This window comes from Coturnix japonica, chromosome 17, assembly GCF_001577835.2.
Source record: "Coturnix japonica isolate 7356 chromosome 17, Coturnix japonica 2.1, whole genome shotgun sequence".
NCBI lineage: Eukaryota > Metazoa > Chordata > Aves > Galliformes > Phasianidae > Coturnix > Coturnix japonica.
The window spans coordinates 7,809,661-7,826,928 of NC_029532.1; the positions used below are offsets into that span (position 1 = coordinate 7,809,661).

Sequence of the window (17,268 nt, forward strand, 5' to 3'; positions counted from 1 at the left end):
CCAACACAGCAGTCTGTAAAACTGTCAAAGCTTTTTATGGCCCGACCGAGCTGTTTCTAACTTGGCTTATTTCTTGTATGCATATTGGCTTGGTTGGAGGTTCCTTCAAGTCCTAACCTGTGCTGAGCATTCAGACACCTGGCCGTGCAGCACATGGGTTTTTACACACACAGCTTTATTGAGTCGTCCTGACAGTTTTAGGGTTGTTTTTTTCTTTTTCAGTTTTCAGAATATTTGAAGTATTTCAACCAAATATCATTTGAAATGAAATGGGTGACAAACTGCCTGCTTAGCTTCCAACATTTAATCAGATGACTTGGTTTATCACGTAGCAACTATCGTATTGTAAGTACTTCTACACTCTCAGTGCAATTAAAGAAATTAGATTTCTGCAGTGTTTACTTCAGCGTGGTGCTGCTCTGAGTGTCTGCTAGCACAGATTCCAGGCAGCGAGCAGCTGTCTGCCGCAGATGGAGAGGAGAAATCCTTCCCCTTCACTTCTTACTTCTAAAAAGGTTTCCTTCCAGATCCGGCAGTAACGTAACACTACCTGGAGCTTGGATCCCAGTTTCCTGTTACACGTTTAAGTGAACCAATGGCAGGCTGTATCTCTCCAAAACCAAATGGTGTAAGTGAAAGAGACTCAAGGAATTCTGCATTCCAGAGCATTCTTGAAACCTCGCAAATGATTGTTTCGAAGTCAGAATGTGTTATTATGTCTCTTTTTAAGGGGGAAAAAAAGGAAAAAGTAAGTAGAATTAGAATTGCAGGACTTAGGGGCTGATTTAAAAGCTCCCCATCCTCAGGATGGGGCAGCAGAGTCCTCACCCACAGCAGTACTCCTGCATGGACTTGGAGGTGATGGCCTGTTTGGTTGTTTGCTTATTTGTTTTCCCCCTGTTACTTGAGGGTACTTTGCAGATGACCTCCTTGGGTTCTGCAGCGTTTCATTAGAATAACAGTGGTATTGGCAGTTCTGTTCTTGTGTTGTATGTGTGACAGAATGGAGCGGTTTTGGAAGATGGAGGGTGGTTTGGAAGATGGAGGATGGCAGCAGATCCCGGTTGTTAGCGTGGTTGGGGGCCCCTCTGCATCTGCTTGGAGCCATGGCTGCTTAATGGGGCTGTGCTGGGGGAGTGGGGACCCCACAGCACTGATCTGGAAATGGAGTTTGTGCACATAGCTCTGCAGCTGTGCTGGGATCAGAGGTTGGGGTAGTCAGGCATCCTGCTGTATTTCTGTGTATGCTGTGACAGCTATAGGGCGTTGTGGGCGTTACGGTACAGCCCAGATGAGATGCAGGAGATGGCGAGGTTGCACTTTTATTTTCTTATTTTCTTAACTGTAAAAGCGGTGGCTGCTGCTGTACAGCTTTTCCCTTTATGACTGTTCCTTTGCCATCGGTTTGTTTTCATTTCTGGACTGTTGGCGGCGGACCACGGCCCCACGGCACTTGCTGTGCTCCTGCAGTGGCTGACGTGGCCCTCAGCCATGGGCTGGTGTGGGCCTTGTGGAGCCCACGTGGGCTGTATGGGGCTCAACACTGCTCCATTCGGGGCACCCTGTGGGGTGGGCAGAGCCCTGAGCCCACGCTGACCGAGGAGCAGGCGCTGTGTAGTGCGGATGCTCTGCAAGTGCTGTGCACGTGGGGAGGGCCTCAGCGGCAGGGAACACGTGTTCCTGGTTCTCTGCTGCCCTCCATGTTCTCTCTTTGGAGAGCACTTCTTCCTTAACCTGGCGGTGTTAGCTGGAAGTTAGCATTGCTGGAGGTGGTGAACTGAGTTCTCTGCCATCCCAAAAAGAAGTGGCTTTCTCCTTGTTGGGATGTTTGGTATTTCCCACTCAGAAAGGCTGTGGGTTCAGTGCTATTGTAGAGACCTTGTGGTGGATTCTGGGGTGTGTGGCTGTTACTGCAGGCAGGAAATGGGGAGACAAAGCCATCAATATTGCCGCATTCCTTTTCCCTCAAGGGGAGAAACTTGGACTGGAATAGATATTAGCAAATGCGGGCACCAGAAATCCCCTATTCCTTCATGGTACTTCTGTTTTCATCCTCCTGCGCTGTCGGTGTTTAATTGGTTCTTCTATCAAACAGCTGCTCAAAACGTGAATCTTAAAACTGTTAACTAGAACAACAACAACAGGAGAGCGTTGGAAAGGTCCTGCAGAGCGTGCGGGTCTGTTTCAGAGCAGCCACGTAAGTCAGAGCCGTGTGCGGCTGTGTGTTACCCTTTAGTCAGTCGGGAAATCCAAGTGGTGACTTTCAGCTGTCACTATATTAAGAACCAGCGCTGCCTTTCGTGGCAGTCTGTATATACTGGAGTCGGTGCTATGTAGTAAATATTCTTGCTGTGTTTTCATAATCATTCTACTTAGAGTAAGTGCTTCTTGGGTGGGTATTACAAATCTGTTAATCTTTATGGTATTTATGGGGTAATTTTTAACTCTCCTGAGCTCCTTACTTCCTTACAGGTCAATTACTCAATTTATAACGTTATGTCAGGCATAAGAACTTCACCGTCCAAAGGGTAAACAGTGCTGGGTACGGTTCTTTACCTGTGTTTGCTCTCGGTTCTTTGTGTGCTGTGGAATGCAATAACTTACAGTGTGACCTATTTATTGGGATTTCTTTTACTCTCCCTGCTTTGTACTTTAAAGTGGCTGTGATGACTTATTTTAGCTTTTGTGCTTCATTGCTAATGGAGGGAGCGGGGAAAACTTGCCGCAGCCCTCTCTGAAGAACACACTGTTAATCACATGGCAGCTACTTAAGCCAAAACTGCTGCAAACAGTGCTTAGGTATTTTCAATTGGCCACTGCTGTAACTGATGACTGTAAGTCAAACATTGCAGTGCCTGGCAGCACACAGCTCTCCAGGGGAGGCCTTGGCCCCATGAGATGGGCGCTGACCCCAGCCTGTTCTCACTGCAGCTGTCGGTTTTAAAGTGGGAATCTGTTCAAGTCGATGGGGTTTTGGTGGCTTGTGACAATAAGGTGATGTCCCTGTGCTGCTGTGTCCCCAGGACATGTCCTGCTGAGTGCTGGGGCAGAGGAGTGCGCAGTCACAGAAATGGAAACCCCTCTTGGGTCATCCCTGATGTCTCGTGCTGCAATAGCTCTTGAGGATGTAGAATGGTGGCAGATATCTGGGAGGTGGTGTGTTGTTGAGCTGGAGGCTGAGCAGTGTCATATGGAGCTCTCCTCCTCCTGCTACCTCAGTAACTGACATCCAGTCTGTTGGGTTTTCTTTCATGCTTTTTCTGTTCTGTATTTGTAAGATGAGTCTTCTGCTGCAGAAGCAGGTTTCAGTGTCTGTGGTGGCTCTGCGAGGATCTAATGAATCCCCTCAGGAACTTGTGCCTCTGTGCTTTTCTTTCTTCCCAGAGGTAAACCACGATGTGTTCCCTTGTACAACAGACCTTGTTGCACTTCAGATATATAACAGTGGTTTCTTTTTGAAGATTTGGCCAGCTGTTTCTTTCTGGAGTTGGTTGTGTTTTGCAAGCACATCACTGTGTCATTCCCTTTCAACCTTTCCTTTTTCCTCCATTAATTCCCATAATACTCTGTTTGCTTATGAGTTAAAAAAGAAAGGATAATGAAAGAAACAGGAGCTTTATTTTCAGAATAGGAAGGTGTTTATGGCCGGGGTGTGGGGTCTCAGGGGTATCCCTGGGGCAGCTGGAAGGTACGTGAGGAAGGCAGGTCTGGGTTGGCGTGTGTGTGTGTCTGAGTGACCTGTGTGCTTGTAGGAAGCAAGGTTCAAAATAAGCCATGGATCGTTGGTCTTATCAGGCTTTGGCTGTTGTCTTTCCTCGTGTTCATCTGAGGCTGGGGACAGCTGAGTGCCAGCTTGCTCCTTTTATTGCTGACGTAGGTAGCACTAATGAGTTCGGTAATAGCAGCTAGATGATGTGCGAATGTATTTTCCCTTTGGAGACTGTCTGCAATTTGTTATATATAACCATATTAAGATTTCTATTTACTCTGAAGTCATCCATCAGCAGGCACAACCCCGGTGGCTTTTGTTTCTGCATCCAGCCCGTGGCATTCATTCTGCTCCATACTCAGTTGCCTTTGCCCATAGTTTTCCTTTCACGCTGTTCTGCAGAGCAGGCTGTTGTTGCTCTCAGGTCTGTGGCTGAGTGCTCTGCTGAGTGCACATGGCCGCTCTGTTCCTCATAGGGCAGCTTCACATTGCCAGCAGCGTTTGGGTTAGACTGCAAACTCTTGAAGGGGTGAGTCACACTGTGCCGTGGCAGAGCAAGCTCCTCATTGCCTCCTGTGTTGTAAAGGTTGTTTGACCTCCAAAGTGGAGTGGCATGGCCCTGCCTCTGCCTCCTCTCTGCTGTGTTCATGCTGGGACTTCCCATTCTGTCCTCTGTGCTCTGGTTTGATCTGAGATGGTCTGGGTCTGCTCACCTGCAGCTCTGGCTTCCAGCACCCTCTGGAAGAAAACAAAATAAAAGGCCTCTCAGAATACTTCCTGTAGTGTCAGGTGTGTCATCCCTCCTACCTGAGTGCTGTGCATGCTGCATGTGCATTTGTTTAACCTCGGTTCAGCTCCATTGATTTATGAAGTCCTCTTGCAAGCACGATGTTGAAGGACTGAAAACACTGGTTTGCGAGGCTGTGCTTGAGGAGTTAGCAGCGTGGGTTAATCGAGTTAATTAGAAACTCCACTAAGGTTTAGGAGCCCAGCTTTGCTGAGCTGCCATATCTAAGGCTAGCTTGAATCAGGCTGCACACTGAAATTCTTACTCTTGTGTAACGTGTCTGAGATAACTTTGTGGTTTGAAAACGGTGTATGTAACATGTTGTTTTCTGTTTGGTTCTACAACAAAACAAAACTGGGTTTAAGACAGAGCAGTAGTGTTGCTGTCACTCGGTCTGTGAGCCGTGAGCAGCTGTACTGAGCTGTGGGCAGCTGGGAGCTGTTGTCCATGGGCAGCAGCTTCAGTCCCCTCTCTCCTGTTGGGAAGAGCTGCAGAACAGGATGTGGCCAAGGCTGCTGCTGGGAGCCTCAGCCTTGTTGAAGGCCCTCTGCATATCTGCGTGCACTTAAAATTCCTTAAAATTTACAGAACTTACATCTAAAATTGCAGGCAGAGTGGTTTTAATTTGTATAGGAGATGTAATAAAGGCATTGGATGTGTTGTATTATAGAAAGATCTGTATGTATGACTGCATAATGGAACCTCTCGAGCGAATGCCTTACACAGGCTGGTACTTGTGCTCTGGGAAGTACAGAGGGTTGTGCCTGGGCAGCAGCTCTGTTTCTTATGGCTCTGGGCAGAAGGTTTCCTGGCACTGGGAAAAGCCCCGGCCCCTATTGGTCCCCATCCACCACTCACAAGAAACAGCTGCAGGTGCAAGGTGGATCCCCTCCTTTCCCCAAAGCATGTGATGGAAGCACATGGAGGATGGGTTTGTGTTTACCTGCGCTTACATGCTTGCCCGTGGGTTTAAATGATGTGCTGGTACTGCTGGGTTCATGCTCCAGCATTGTCACTTATTAACATAACAGAGTCATTACGCACAGAGCGGAATGTGGCACTGAATGGTTTCTGTGTGTTGCACGGAGCTCGTGCGTTCAGTTACGAGTTTCTCAAAAGGTTGATTCCCAGCTTCTCGTCAGAACATTCTGTGCAGGCCTCTGCAGCAAGAAAAATTGGACCCAATTTAAATAGACAGTCTTGTGAATCCTGAAAGAATTTGGGCATTTAGCCCAGGAAAGGGAGAGTTCTCTGCAAGAACTTCATTAACCCTGTCTGTCAGCAGAATAAGGAATCAAAGGAGCTGTGCAGACTTCCCGAAGAACAGATCTTCTTGTTCTGCCCCGCAGCCGCGATGTGCAGCGCTGATCCAGGAGCTGTGTCTGTGCCCTGGGGAGATGGAGCCAAGAGCAGGTTACACATAGAAGAGTGGCTGCTGTCAGTTCCAGATCTTCAGGAATGTGTAGGGAAAGACACCACTGTACTAGTATAGATGCTAATACAGTTGTCCTTACCGTATTTAGTGGAGGAAGGATCCAAACCTGTTTCTGATGTAGATGTTTTTGTAAGTAGAAAGATGTTAAACCTTTTTACCCTGGGAAGAGTTTCTGCTTCCGTTTGGCTGCTCCTGCAAGGTCCGGATACCGGGAAGCTCCTGCAGCATCTGGCTGCTGTGTCTGCAGCACGCAGCCTTTACGAGGTGGCTTTGAAGTTGCCTTTGGATTCGAATGGTATGAATCTTCAGATCGGCTGGGCTGCGTGGTCCTCAGCATCATTTCCTGTGACTTTTGATTATGAGGAATGTAAATACTTCAAGCTGTTGTCCTGATGTTTTGAAGTTGGATGTGCATATATGTATATATAAAAAAATCCCCTGGGTTCCTTTGCATGAGATCCAGGTGTGCTGGCTGCACGGACTGCAGCACAGAGCACCCCCCATGGCCACGCATGAGGTTACTGCAGGCAGGTGGAGAGATGTGGCAGTGTCTGGCAGGGAACAGATACAATATAAATATATTTCTAGCTCATATTTAATCTTTCCTTCATTGGAAATGAATGAGTTCTGAGGAGGATAACGTAAATGTTCTTAAATAATTTGGCTTCAGGCTTGAAAGCTCTATTGCATTATGAGTTAGAAGATAAGCATGTTGTTGCATGCTTAGTAAGCACCATGGTAAAATTCCAGGTAGATTGAGTATGTGTTTGTTTTCAGCATGTTTCCTTAATGCTAGTAGCAGCCTGCAAGGTCTGTCTCAGCTGTTTCAAAGACTGTGAAACCATAGAATCATAGAATGGCCTGGGTTGAAAAGGACCACAACGATCACCTTGCTTCAACCCCCTGCTATGTGCAGGGTCACCAACCACCAGACCAGGCTGCCCAGAGCCACATCCAGCCTGGCTTTGAATGCCTGCAGGGATGGGGCATCCACAGTCTCCTTGGGCAGCCCAGTGCTTTCAAGAGGCTCTGAATTGCACGAAGAAGAGTATGAATTATGTAGCCTTGCCTTGGCTTCACAGCATATCTGAGTGCTGGCTGGAGAAAAGCAGCCCGTTCTTGTTGGTCAGTAATTACTGTATTACCTGTCTTCAGAGGAACTGTTTTTCACTTTAAACGCAGCTGCCTGCTGTCCATACTCAATGTTGTATGTGAATATGCATTTGGTATTTATCTGCCCACAGTAGGAACGGTGTACACAAATATGTATGGGTGGTGGTGGCACAGTAGGAAGTTCTGTGCAGGGAAGGAAGTGCTAGGGCTGGTGGAGGGGAACATTTATCTCACTGTCCAAGTAATTCTTTATTCATAGCCATAAATCTCTGAGTATCCCTGGCATTGGTCTCTTGGGAGCCCTGTGAAGCCATCCCTTGTAATGAATGGATGGAGCTAAGTAGTGTTTCAAGTGTGTTTAGGTTCAGAAGACTTTTAGAAACAATTCTATCTCCTGGTCTGGGGCCGAGTTCTGAGGAGGTGACCAAAAAAATGGCACAAACAGCAAATATCTCACATTAAACCTATTGTGTGTTGTGTGCCACATGAAGAGGGTTTGCAAAAAAATAGTGCAGCAGCAAGGATCAATCAAATAAAAGGGAGAAGGAAATTGATCCGTGGTTGTTGCTGTGTTTGGAGCCATAGGGGACAGCATGCAGAGCTCATCCACATCATAGCCCTCTAAGCTGGAGTGGATGCTGCTGCATCGAGGAGCTGAGTGTGAAGGGAGGCAGGATGGAGACGTGGGAGATGCTGAACCAAAACTGGAAGCAAGCTGGTAGCTGCCTGCCTGCTTGGTGGTGGCAGTTAATGAAAGTAATAGCATGAAAACCTTCCTGTCAGACTTATCAGCTCAAGTACCCTCTTCAGGTGTATGGTATGGATGGAAAAAGGGGGATTTTGATGCAGAGAATGCTTGGAGAGTACTTTGAACTTGCACTATAGATTTGTCCCTGAACTAGACTAGAGAGTACTTGAAAAGATAATGTTACCACAATTGGGAATAAGCTCTGGGTAGCGTAAAGTTTGTTGACTTAATGTCATTTTGCTTCTAGGTATAGAACAGTGAATTACAGTGTCTGTCATGGCATTTGTTTAATGAATATCAGTTGTTGACATGAAGAAGCTGTAGGTCTTCTCAGCCATTTTGCTGCAGCATTCTTGGTGGGCTTGGGGTGTTCAGGAGGCCAGCACCCCGTTACTGCCCACTAAGGCTGTCCGGAGTAGGATCTCAACAAAAAGTCAGCATGAAATCTTAACACAGCGCTGTCAGGATAAGCACCGTCCCAGTGTGGGAGGCTCAGTGCTGCTCTGCAGGCAGGGGATGGGTGCTTCCATCACCTCGGCCTTGGGGGGCTTGGAACCACGGGTGCAGTTCTCACTGATGATTGTGCTTTGGTTTCCACACTACCTCTAAAACTAGGAATATGTAAATGTATAAGAGTACTTCAGTATTTTTGTTCTTAGATGTTGTTTCCATAGTGGGACCACTTGTAACTTGCATTCATGTGAGTTGGATGAAGATAACCTTCTGAAAGGCTTCAAAAACATCATCTGTTAAATGTCACTCATGTGCAGTTTGATTTAAAAAAACGCAGTGCAGTGTCCTTAGGACTTAAAACTATCGACAGTTTTAGTTTGAAGCACAACTGTTAGTTGTGTCTGATAGTCGATGCTTTGTTACTCACGGCACCAGAGCCGGGCTCTGCTGCTTGAAGCTTCCCTGTTTCCACAGATGGAGAAAGCCATTTCCTGCCTGCTGTGGTTTGTCCTTCAGAGGTTTTGTCATTCAGAATGAATGACATTTTTTAGATAGTATCTTAGCCCTTTGGTTATGGATGATGTTACTACGCCTAATATAAAGTTGTGTAACTGGGTGATATTAATATTGTTTTCAGGAGCTTGTTCACGCTTCCATGTATTTTATGCTTTCCTGGGCTCTTCAGGTGTGCCACATTCACACTGTTAACGTTTGCTAGTGTGTATGTAGATCTGGTTTCTCCTTAACACAGAGACTAAGATTTGACTCTCCTGGCTGATGACACATTAGCATTTGTGCAGCAGTTCGTGCCTGAGTCTTCTCACTGCAGCCTGGACAGGCAGTAGGACAGCAGCAATGGGGCTCCCCATGTGTTGCTGCTTCACTGCCCTGTGCATTTCACTGGCATTCCTTGTGTTTTCTCCTTTAACATTTGTATTTATAAGGACCTTTTTCCATTGTTGGCAGGTATGATTTTCATGTTACCACGAGGGTTTGGATGTTAGGTTGCTATTTGCTTATGGTAATTTCCAGTCATCATGAGGTGACTGAGAGAGATGAGCAGAGAGGAAAGAAAAAAAAAATTGTCAGGCATTTACAGTAAATAGTCCCTGCTTTTGGAAACACTGTCAGAAGTTTAATTGTTGGGTTCAAGTGAGTTTGTCACATGCCAGACAGAAGCAGTCTGCCGCGAGGAGCGGGTCGTGCCCTCCCACCAGGCAAAAGGGAGAGTGAGAAGCGGGGCTTTGCAGGGCTGCGTCACCTGGCGCTGCAGAAGGGATGGGGCAGGCGGCTGAACCCAGCCTGTAATGAGGTTCTGCACGGCAGCGTGCATGGCTGCGCTTGCTTTGCCAAAGCTCTTCAGTATGATGGATGAGATTTAAAGGTTGATCTGCCTAAATTGCAATGAGAATACTAACGACTGAGATATTTCTGTTGTGAACTATTCCTACCAGACATCACAGCCCTGACAGAAGTGGTGTAAGATAATGGACAATAAAAGTCACTCGGAAATAATACTCTCCCAGGACCGGGCTGCCTTCGGCACAGCACGTACCCTGAACCGCAGCAATAATGTAATCATGAGCCAAGATCATCATTTAAATATATAGGTAATCTCATACAGCATCCTGACAGATTTATTTTATGAGCAGGCAAGGAGAGAATGTTATTGGGCAGTGGAGAGGAGGAGCGCGGCTGTGCTGGTGGGACAGCAAGCCCTGCAGCTCTGCCCCTGGGGACCCTGAGCACACAGACAGGCCTGTCCTGCAGCATGGCCCTGCCTTCCTGCCCCTGCGGGGGTCGGGGCAGCACCTCGTGCTGCTCTGGGCTGTGGTTTAATGCCCATGGGTTGCTGGGACAATGTGAGGACATTTGGTTGTGTTTTACACCGGGTACACGGATAGAGCTGCATGGGGACTGCTGAGGGAGGTGTGGGGGAGCAGCTGAATGGAAAAGCAAATACAGATGTAAATAGTCTGTACGTCTGCCGTGATACTAGAGGGCGTTGGAGCAGGTCGGAGGTGCACTCAGCCCCAGGACATCCCATGGAGGACACAGATCTGTTAGGAGAAGTGAAGCAGCTCTCAGTGAGCTCAGGTACATTTTCTCACAGATGAATTTATTGCCAACTGGGTGCAGGTCCAGCTGGAAGCCTTTCTCTTCCTCCCTTCTGTTGTCAGAAGCTGTGTTTTCCCAGTGCTTCAGGTGCAGACAGACTGTCCCCACCACTGACATCTCTGCAAACATTGACACAGGCCGCACATTCAGCAGTGTGGGAACTGCCTCTTTGTGTGCACAGTATCTTGCCCAGCCAGTATCAATGCTTGAGCAACAGGGAATTGTGGTGTATTTGGGAACAAGAGTTCCCTCTGATTTTGGTACTGTTGTGTTGGTACAGAGGGAAGAGTTCCTGCTTTCAGCTGGTGGGATGGATGCAGGGTCCCACCTCCTGGTAAGGATCATGTCATTGAAGGAGTAAATCAGATCACATGAAACCCAGAACTGAGGTATAAACAACTATTTTCCTCAGGAGAAGAGGCTGCTAAAATCTTGCTGTTTCTTTTTTAACCTCCTTCTGACCTTTTAATGAATAATAGGGACACCTCATCACCTGGGCTGCTGTGTTGTGTGCTGTCACCTGGCTGAGCCATTGCATGGGGCTGCAGGTAACTGCTCACAGGTGGGACTCATGCCTTCCTTGGGGAAGTCATCCAGCTCCATGGCTTTTGGTATGCTGCATCCCATGCGAGTACTTATATGAGTTGCAAGGAAATGTGTCATGCTTGTTGTTGGAATCTACAGGATGACTTAATGCTCAGGTTGTGTGGCACGGCTCTCCAAAAGCCAGCGGTGTTCTGTAGGATTGTGCTGTGCAGTGCATGTACCCCTTTGTGTGCCACGAAGGGCCCTGCAGCGCCGACCTCACCAGGATCCCGGCCACCTCCGCAGCGCTGCCAGCTGCCCAGAATAGCCGGGCTGCTGCCTGGGAGGACACGCTGTCCTGTAGGTGTCAGCGGGCCTCTGTCATGTGAGCTGCGTGTATCTCTTTTCAGAGCTGATATTTGGTGCTCACTGCTTCCTTTGCTTCCAGCTGCAGAGCCTTAAACAAACAGTGATCAAACCTGGATTCTCCAGCTGGTGGATTTGTGCTGCCCTGAGCTGCTGATGGCCTTTGGCTCAGCCCTCACCGTAACACAGCTTGGAGTTTCCCATGGAAGCCAGAAAGTTTGGGCTCCCCTGGGAGTACCCCAGACTTCTGTTGGATCAGATGGTGCTTTCTCACATTCAGAAGTGACCACCTCCACTCTTTGAGCTCAGCTCCCATCATGAGGCAGGATGCAGATCCCATGTGAGGCTATGGATGCTTCCTGGCACTGCGTGGCTGTGCCTTTTGGTTTTGGGGCTACAAATTCCTGAATCCCTGTAGAGCTGGGTGTGGTGTGAAGGGCAGCTGCCTGAGCTCCAGGTGCACTGCAGCATTCTCTGCCTGCGGCCTCAGATGAGAAAGAGCTGCGTGTTGCATTCTGCCTCTAAGGAAACAACCTTTCTTAAAATAACAAATATTGAAATAATTAAGGTAGCTGTGGCAGTGTAACACAGTGTAGCAGTTTCCTGGGGCAGTTTTCACAGGGACACGTTTTTCATTTTTAAATACTCACCCTTGCTGCTAATAAATCATCAGATACCTGAAACTAAAGGAAAATCAAAATGGAACTTTGTGCTAATAGTGGCCGTCCTGCTTCCAGCAGAGCTGCAGAGTACTGACTTTGGGAAGCTCTTTTCCCTGAGGGCAGCTCATGCAGCAGCTGTCCCTGTGGCCATGTGCGTCTGTTTGCTGCAGCCCACCAGGAGCTGCTGCTGGAAGGGTCCAGCCTGGCTGCTTCAGGCACTGCTGACAACTGTGAGAAGAGCTGAGCCCGACTTGCTGCAGAAATTCTTCTGCATCGTATTTTCTCTCCCCGTTCATCCCCCCCCCACCCCAAAATATTTAAAATACCTTTGCATTTTAAATTAAGAATTAGTCATTGCTCAGATGCCAGTCGTGCACTATTAATACACTAATGAGATCAGGTTGTGCTCTCGCTGAGTGAATACTTGCCAGAACTCTTGAAACAAAGTACTGAAAATGCTGGGGCTGCCACTAAATGTTTCCTTGTTAGTGCTAGGGACTGCAGCAATGCAGCTTTTAAGTGGATCTCCCCTAGGACACGTGTGGATGGTGAATATTTAGCTTGAAATAACATTCCTTAGTCACACAAAAAATCTACAGCATCCTATTGGATGGGAATGGACATCAGTGTGGCTGCTGTGCATGTGCTGTATATGTGGGGAGTGCATTTCTGGGCTGGCAGTGCTCCCAGGTCTGGGTCCTTTCTTTTCAATACAGCTCAACATCCATGCAGTGTTGTCATGCTGAGGAATAATGTGCTCTGGTGGAGGTACAGGATGCAATGCCAGGGGTTTGTGTTACAGGTGCTGGATTTCACAGCTCTCCACTGTGCTGTCCACAGCATGAGTGAGGTTGCATTTCAATCTGTGTCCTGACTCATATCTCCACAAGTTAGACCTTTATGCATAAAATGGAGAGGTTGGTCTCTATAAGGTATGAAGGGTGAAGTCAGAGTGAAGTTGGTGAGCTTTAAGCCTGATAGTTCTGTGGGATTCTTATATCTCGTGCTATGGCCTTTTGCTGTGTGATGCAGCTGTAATGCAGAGCACTCCAGTTCCCATGTCCTCAGCAGTGGCCTTCTCATGCTTTCAGATGTGGACCTGTGGAGTGTGTACTTGTGCTCAAGCACTGTCTGTCTCTGAGTAGCACCTGGGCATTGTTTTGCTCTTCCATGTGAATTGAGATGTGTCAGCTCCCACATCTCTCTGTTGAGTCTGTAACAAAATAGATGGTAAGCTGGGATTCATAGTTAATAAGTGCATAAGAATTGGAAGTTTAGGGTATTTTCTGTGTTTGAATGATGTATTACCATCTCTGGAAGAACACACACAGAGTTGGATTCATGTTGAACATAAGGTATAATGTACTGCAGGACATTAGAAGATGCAGACCCTAAACCAGAACTTAACTAACATGATGCAGGGTAAAGCATGCCTTCTCCTTGCCCTGCGTGTGCCTCGTTGATTGCGCATGCCTCAGATTATCAAAGTGCTTTAAATGCTTTAGAAGCAAGCAGTGTGTGTCTGCTTGGAAATTTTCCAGGGCTGGGTACCACTGTGCTCCAGCACAGGGAATGTTCTGCTGGCTTGTAGCTTGCTCTGCTGGTTTGCAAGGACTGCTCTGGTGCTTTGGAACGGGCTGGAAGCTGGCACCACTGCAATCTACTGTGAGTTCCTGATGCCTAGCAAAGGTGTCTGCATTAGTGACACTGTTGTTAGATTCCATACTCAAGTCTTTTGTAGTGCACCTGAGAGCGAATAAAGTGCTGTATTTTGTCTTATGAATTGACACCAATAGTATTTGTGATACAGCTGTCCTTGCCCTTTACCCTCGGGAGCACTGTCTCAGCTCGCCCTGTTGCTGTGCTCCCTCCACTTGTGTGCAGACATGCTTGCACTTGGGTTTGTCTTCTGGCAGCTGCTGCTCGGGGCAGTTGGCGCTGCTTTGCTCTGGTTTGGGGAATTACACACGTTAGAGGAGGGCTGCAGGGGATGGACGGTGTCCCAGTGCTCATTCCCATGAAGTGTGTGCTGATGGCTCTCTCTGCTCACAGCCCGCAGGTCCAGCAGCGCTTGGCATGTGGGCATGGAGGGGCAGCACGAGCACCCGCAGCATCTGGGGGACCAGACCAGCGCCCTTTGCAAGCTGCCAGGCCAGGACTTCCAGCACGACCCACAGGTGAGCATGGCCAGCCCTCACCTTCCCTTCTCTGCCCTTCTTTCCTCAAAGACCTCTGCGGTTCTGAGCCCTGTGGCTGTTTACTCCTCTGTTAATAGCCAAGGTATATCCAGTTTGGGATGCTGCCTGCCAACCAGTCTCCTGGATCCAATTTTTGATGATGATAAGAGAAAAAGGAAACAGTTTAAATTTTGCTTAGTTCAAGTATTCTTTAAGCAGCCTGTAAATACATGTTTTGCGTTGGCTTTCTCTGCTCTTTGATTTTTTTAAAGAAAAGGCTGAAGAAAAGCATTTGTTTGAGTGTAAACAAATAATATTTTATTTCCTTGCATACTTTGATAATAAGTGCTGAAGAGGTAGTTACAGAATACCAGATAAAGTTCATTCTGTGTCAAGGCTCAGTGACTCTGTATTCAGAGAGCTTCTGGAAGGTTTCTGCCCCATTGTGTTGGGTGGATTCTGTTTCCATCCTGCCTGGCAGTGGTTCCCCTTCTCTTCCCTCCTTCTGTACAGCAGAGAGCCCCGACCTGCTGCCTGGGTGCTCTGGCCTTGCAGCCAGCAGTGCTTGTGGCTCCTGGGGCAAATAAGGGCTGCTGAGAAAGCTGTGCCTTGTGCCCAGTGCAGGGTTTGCAGTGATGATGAGTTGCCTGCACGTACAGCAGTGAATGTATCCCACACAGCACTGCTTGGAAAATACATCGTATGGAGCAAAGCCCCCCTTTCCTAATGTAGCAATTTGTCATATTAAGTCACTTAATAATAATTGAATCCCCTTGATTAATCTCCTAGAATTAGCCAGTTGCATTTTGAGCAATTAGGGTTAATTACTGCCTCATTTGGCAGGATAGAGCCCCTGTAATTATTTCATGAACAAGATTAGGAAGTGTTCCTGTGTAGCAGATACGTTCATGGCATCTTGGAGCACATGTTAGAATTTGTAATGACATAGTTAAATGTAATTAGTAGCTAGTAATCTGCGTGCTGCTGTTGTGCTGATGCTGAGTGGGCTCATTTTGCCGCATGGTCACCGTGCAGTGAAACCTCCCCTCAAGGCTGTGAGCAGCCAGGTTGTAGTGGTGGGACTCCTGCAGTAAATTGTCTGTCTGGAGAAGGATTAGAACTGTAGGGAGACTTGCTTAGATTTTGTTGTTGTTTGTTTTAAAAGAAGCAGTAAGTGTGGTTTAGAAATAAGCATGAGTTGTCACGCTCACAGGGCAGGCCCATGTCTGGTGTTGGCATAGGATGACCTGTTACGTTCCATTCAGCAGCAGAGGCTCTTTGGTTTTTCCAAATTGCTTTGCTTATTTCCATGTTACTGTGAATTTCTCTCTCTCCTTGTCATGAACTACTACAAAGAGCTGTCGATGGAGATGGTAAAACTTTGACATTCAAGCCAAGTTCTTCAGCAAACTTTAACTTGTGGGTAACATTTGAGGTGAAGGACACCTCATGCTGTAGTGCAGTCTGGTTTTGAAGCCACAAAATGCAAAACCTGATGTATTCTTCAGTAATTACTTGACTGCCTGCTTGAAGGATAATCCATATTTTAAAAGTTTCCTCATCTCTTGTGAGCTCAGAAGTTCTTTTTTTAATCAGTCTGCTCTAAAGTGTTCTCATAAATTCACACTGGAATTTCAGCCTCAAAGTATCTGAAATTCTTTTCAGGTGAGCATTACTGAGTGGAGATGGGTGTACAATTTGGGACATCGTAAAGAGGCTCTGGAATGCTGCTGCTGATAGTAAATCATTGCCTATAATGTATACGTGTTCAGCTGTAGGGGCTACAGCTTCTCCATCTCCTATCACAGATGTCTTTTAAAGGTGAAATTAGTTTACGGTAAATGTCATTCAGATGAAGTATGCACTTTAGAAGCAAGGAAACAGTTGCTTTAAAATTAATGATGCATTGCAAATATCAGAAAAAAAACTTATATCCTGCATAAAGATAATTAAAATTCAGGTCAGAGCTGTATGACTTCGTCAGGCTAAATTTTTTAATGAGATTTCAGAAAATTAATTGGGCGAGTATGTTTTTTACTCTTCTAAAGAGTATTTCATTGCATGGCTTTACAGGAAAGAAGCTTTTATTAGTATTGGAAGGCTGCAGCATCTGACTTTTAACTGTTGATTTACTGATTCTTAACAATTTTAGCTTGACTAAAAATACTGGAAGCCTTGGTGCAGCCTTGTAGTGCCCACAGACTGCTGAGCAGTGCCAGTTTTCCACACAGCAGTCAAACTGCAGCAAAGCAATTGAACATATCATTAATTGTTGTTAATGCTCGGGGTTTACTCCTTGAGCACTGGGCAGGGGCCATTTCTATGTATTTTTGGGCTGGTGTTCTCTTGCACCCCTCCAGGAACAGCAGTCCCACAGGGGCTGCAGCATGCTGGCTTGGTTCTGTTTCATCTCTTGGTGCTGTGCTTTGCTTAAAGCACCAGTAGTGGCTGGAGGGAGGGCTCTCAGGATTGCTCCAGTTTCCCCCAGTGTTCAAATAATAACAGAGGGGTAAATGTATTGGTCTCATGTTTGCAAGAGCAGAGGGGTTGCGGCTCTGCCCTCTTCTCTGTGTGTTTGAGTGAGGAGGGCCAGGTAAGTCACCGAGCATTGCTGTGTATCGACACTTCTCCTGGAAGGGAAGCAAAGCCTCTCACCAGGAAAACAGCCTGGGAGGTTGACCAGTGTCACTGCAACAGACATCCCTGAGAATCTGAAAGCAGGACTAGAAACTGTGTCCTATCAAAGAAAAGCATGTAGAGAGTAGGGATTGTTTGTTTATTTTAATGCTGTTCTCTATGGTTGCCTGTGTGTCTTAATAATCTGGTAGGTAAGGACTCACATTTATCTTTCATTAATTTCTTGCCACTTTGGTATATCTGTCTGGGGCTGTGCAAGGTAAAATAGCTGAAGTCTTTATTGCATTGTTTCCTTTTGTGTTTGTTATGTTACAAAGCCATACTGATGCCGCTCTGCAGAAAAGAGCTTTGGGGCTGAAAGTTGTGGGAGACATCTCCCTGAAGGACCTGCAGAGTGCTGTCACCCTGTAACTTCTGAGAGCTTCCAAATTCTTGCTTTTGCATCAATGATTACATCTAAAAGAGGGCGCGTATGCTGGAGATGTGGTCACAGAATCACAGAATCACAGAATTACCCGGGTTGGAAGGGACCTCAAGG

General features: G+C 46.9%; 1 protein-coding gene across 3 annotated transcripts in view; it reads left to right on the forward strand.

Annotated features, from left to right (window-relative positions):
* The window catches only part of NEK6 (NIMA related kinase 6), a 50,261-nt gene that overhangs the window by 3,570 nt on the left and 29,423 nt on the right, over nt 1-17,268 (forward strand). For 2 of the 3 annotated variants that reach the window (XM_015879437.2, XM_015879438.2), the window contains exon 2: nt 13,969-14,093. In XM_015879437.2, the coding sequence (XP_015734923.1) occupies nt 14,001-14,093 (93 nt within the window). In that variant the 5' untranslated portion in view covers nt 13,969-14,000. Of the gene's footprint in view, nt 1-6,057; nt 6,227-13,968; nt 14,094-17,268 lie in introns of those variants that run through there. The other variant, XM_015879436.2, reaches the window with a different exon arrangement.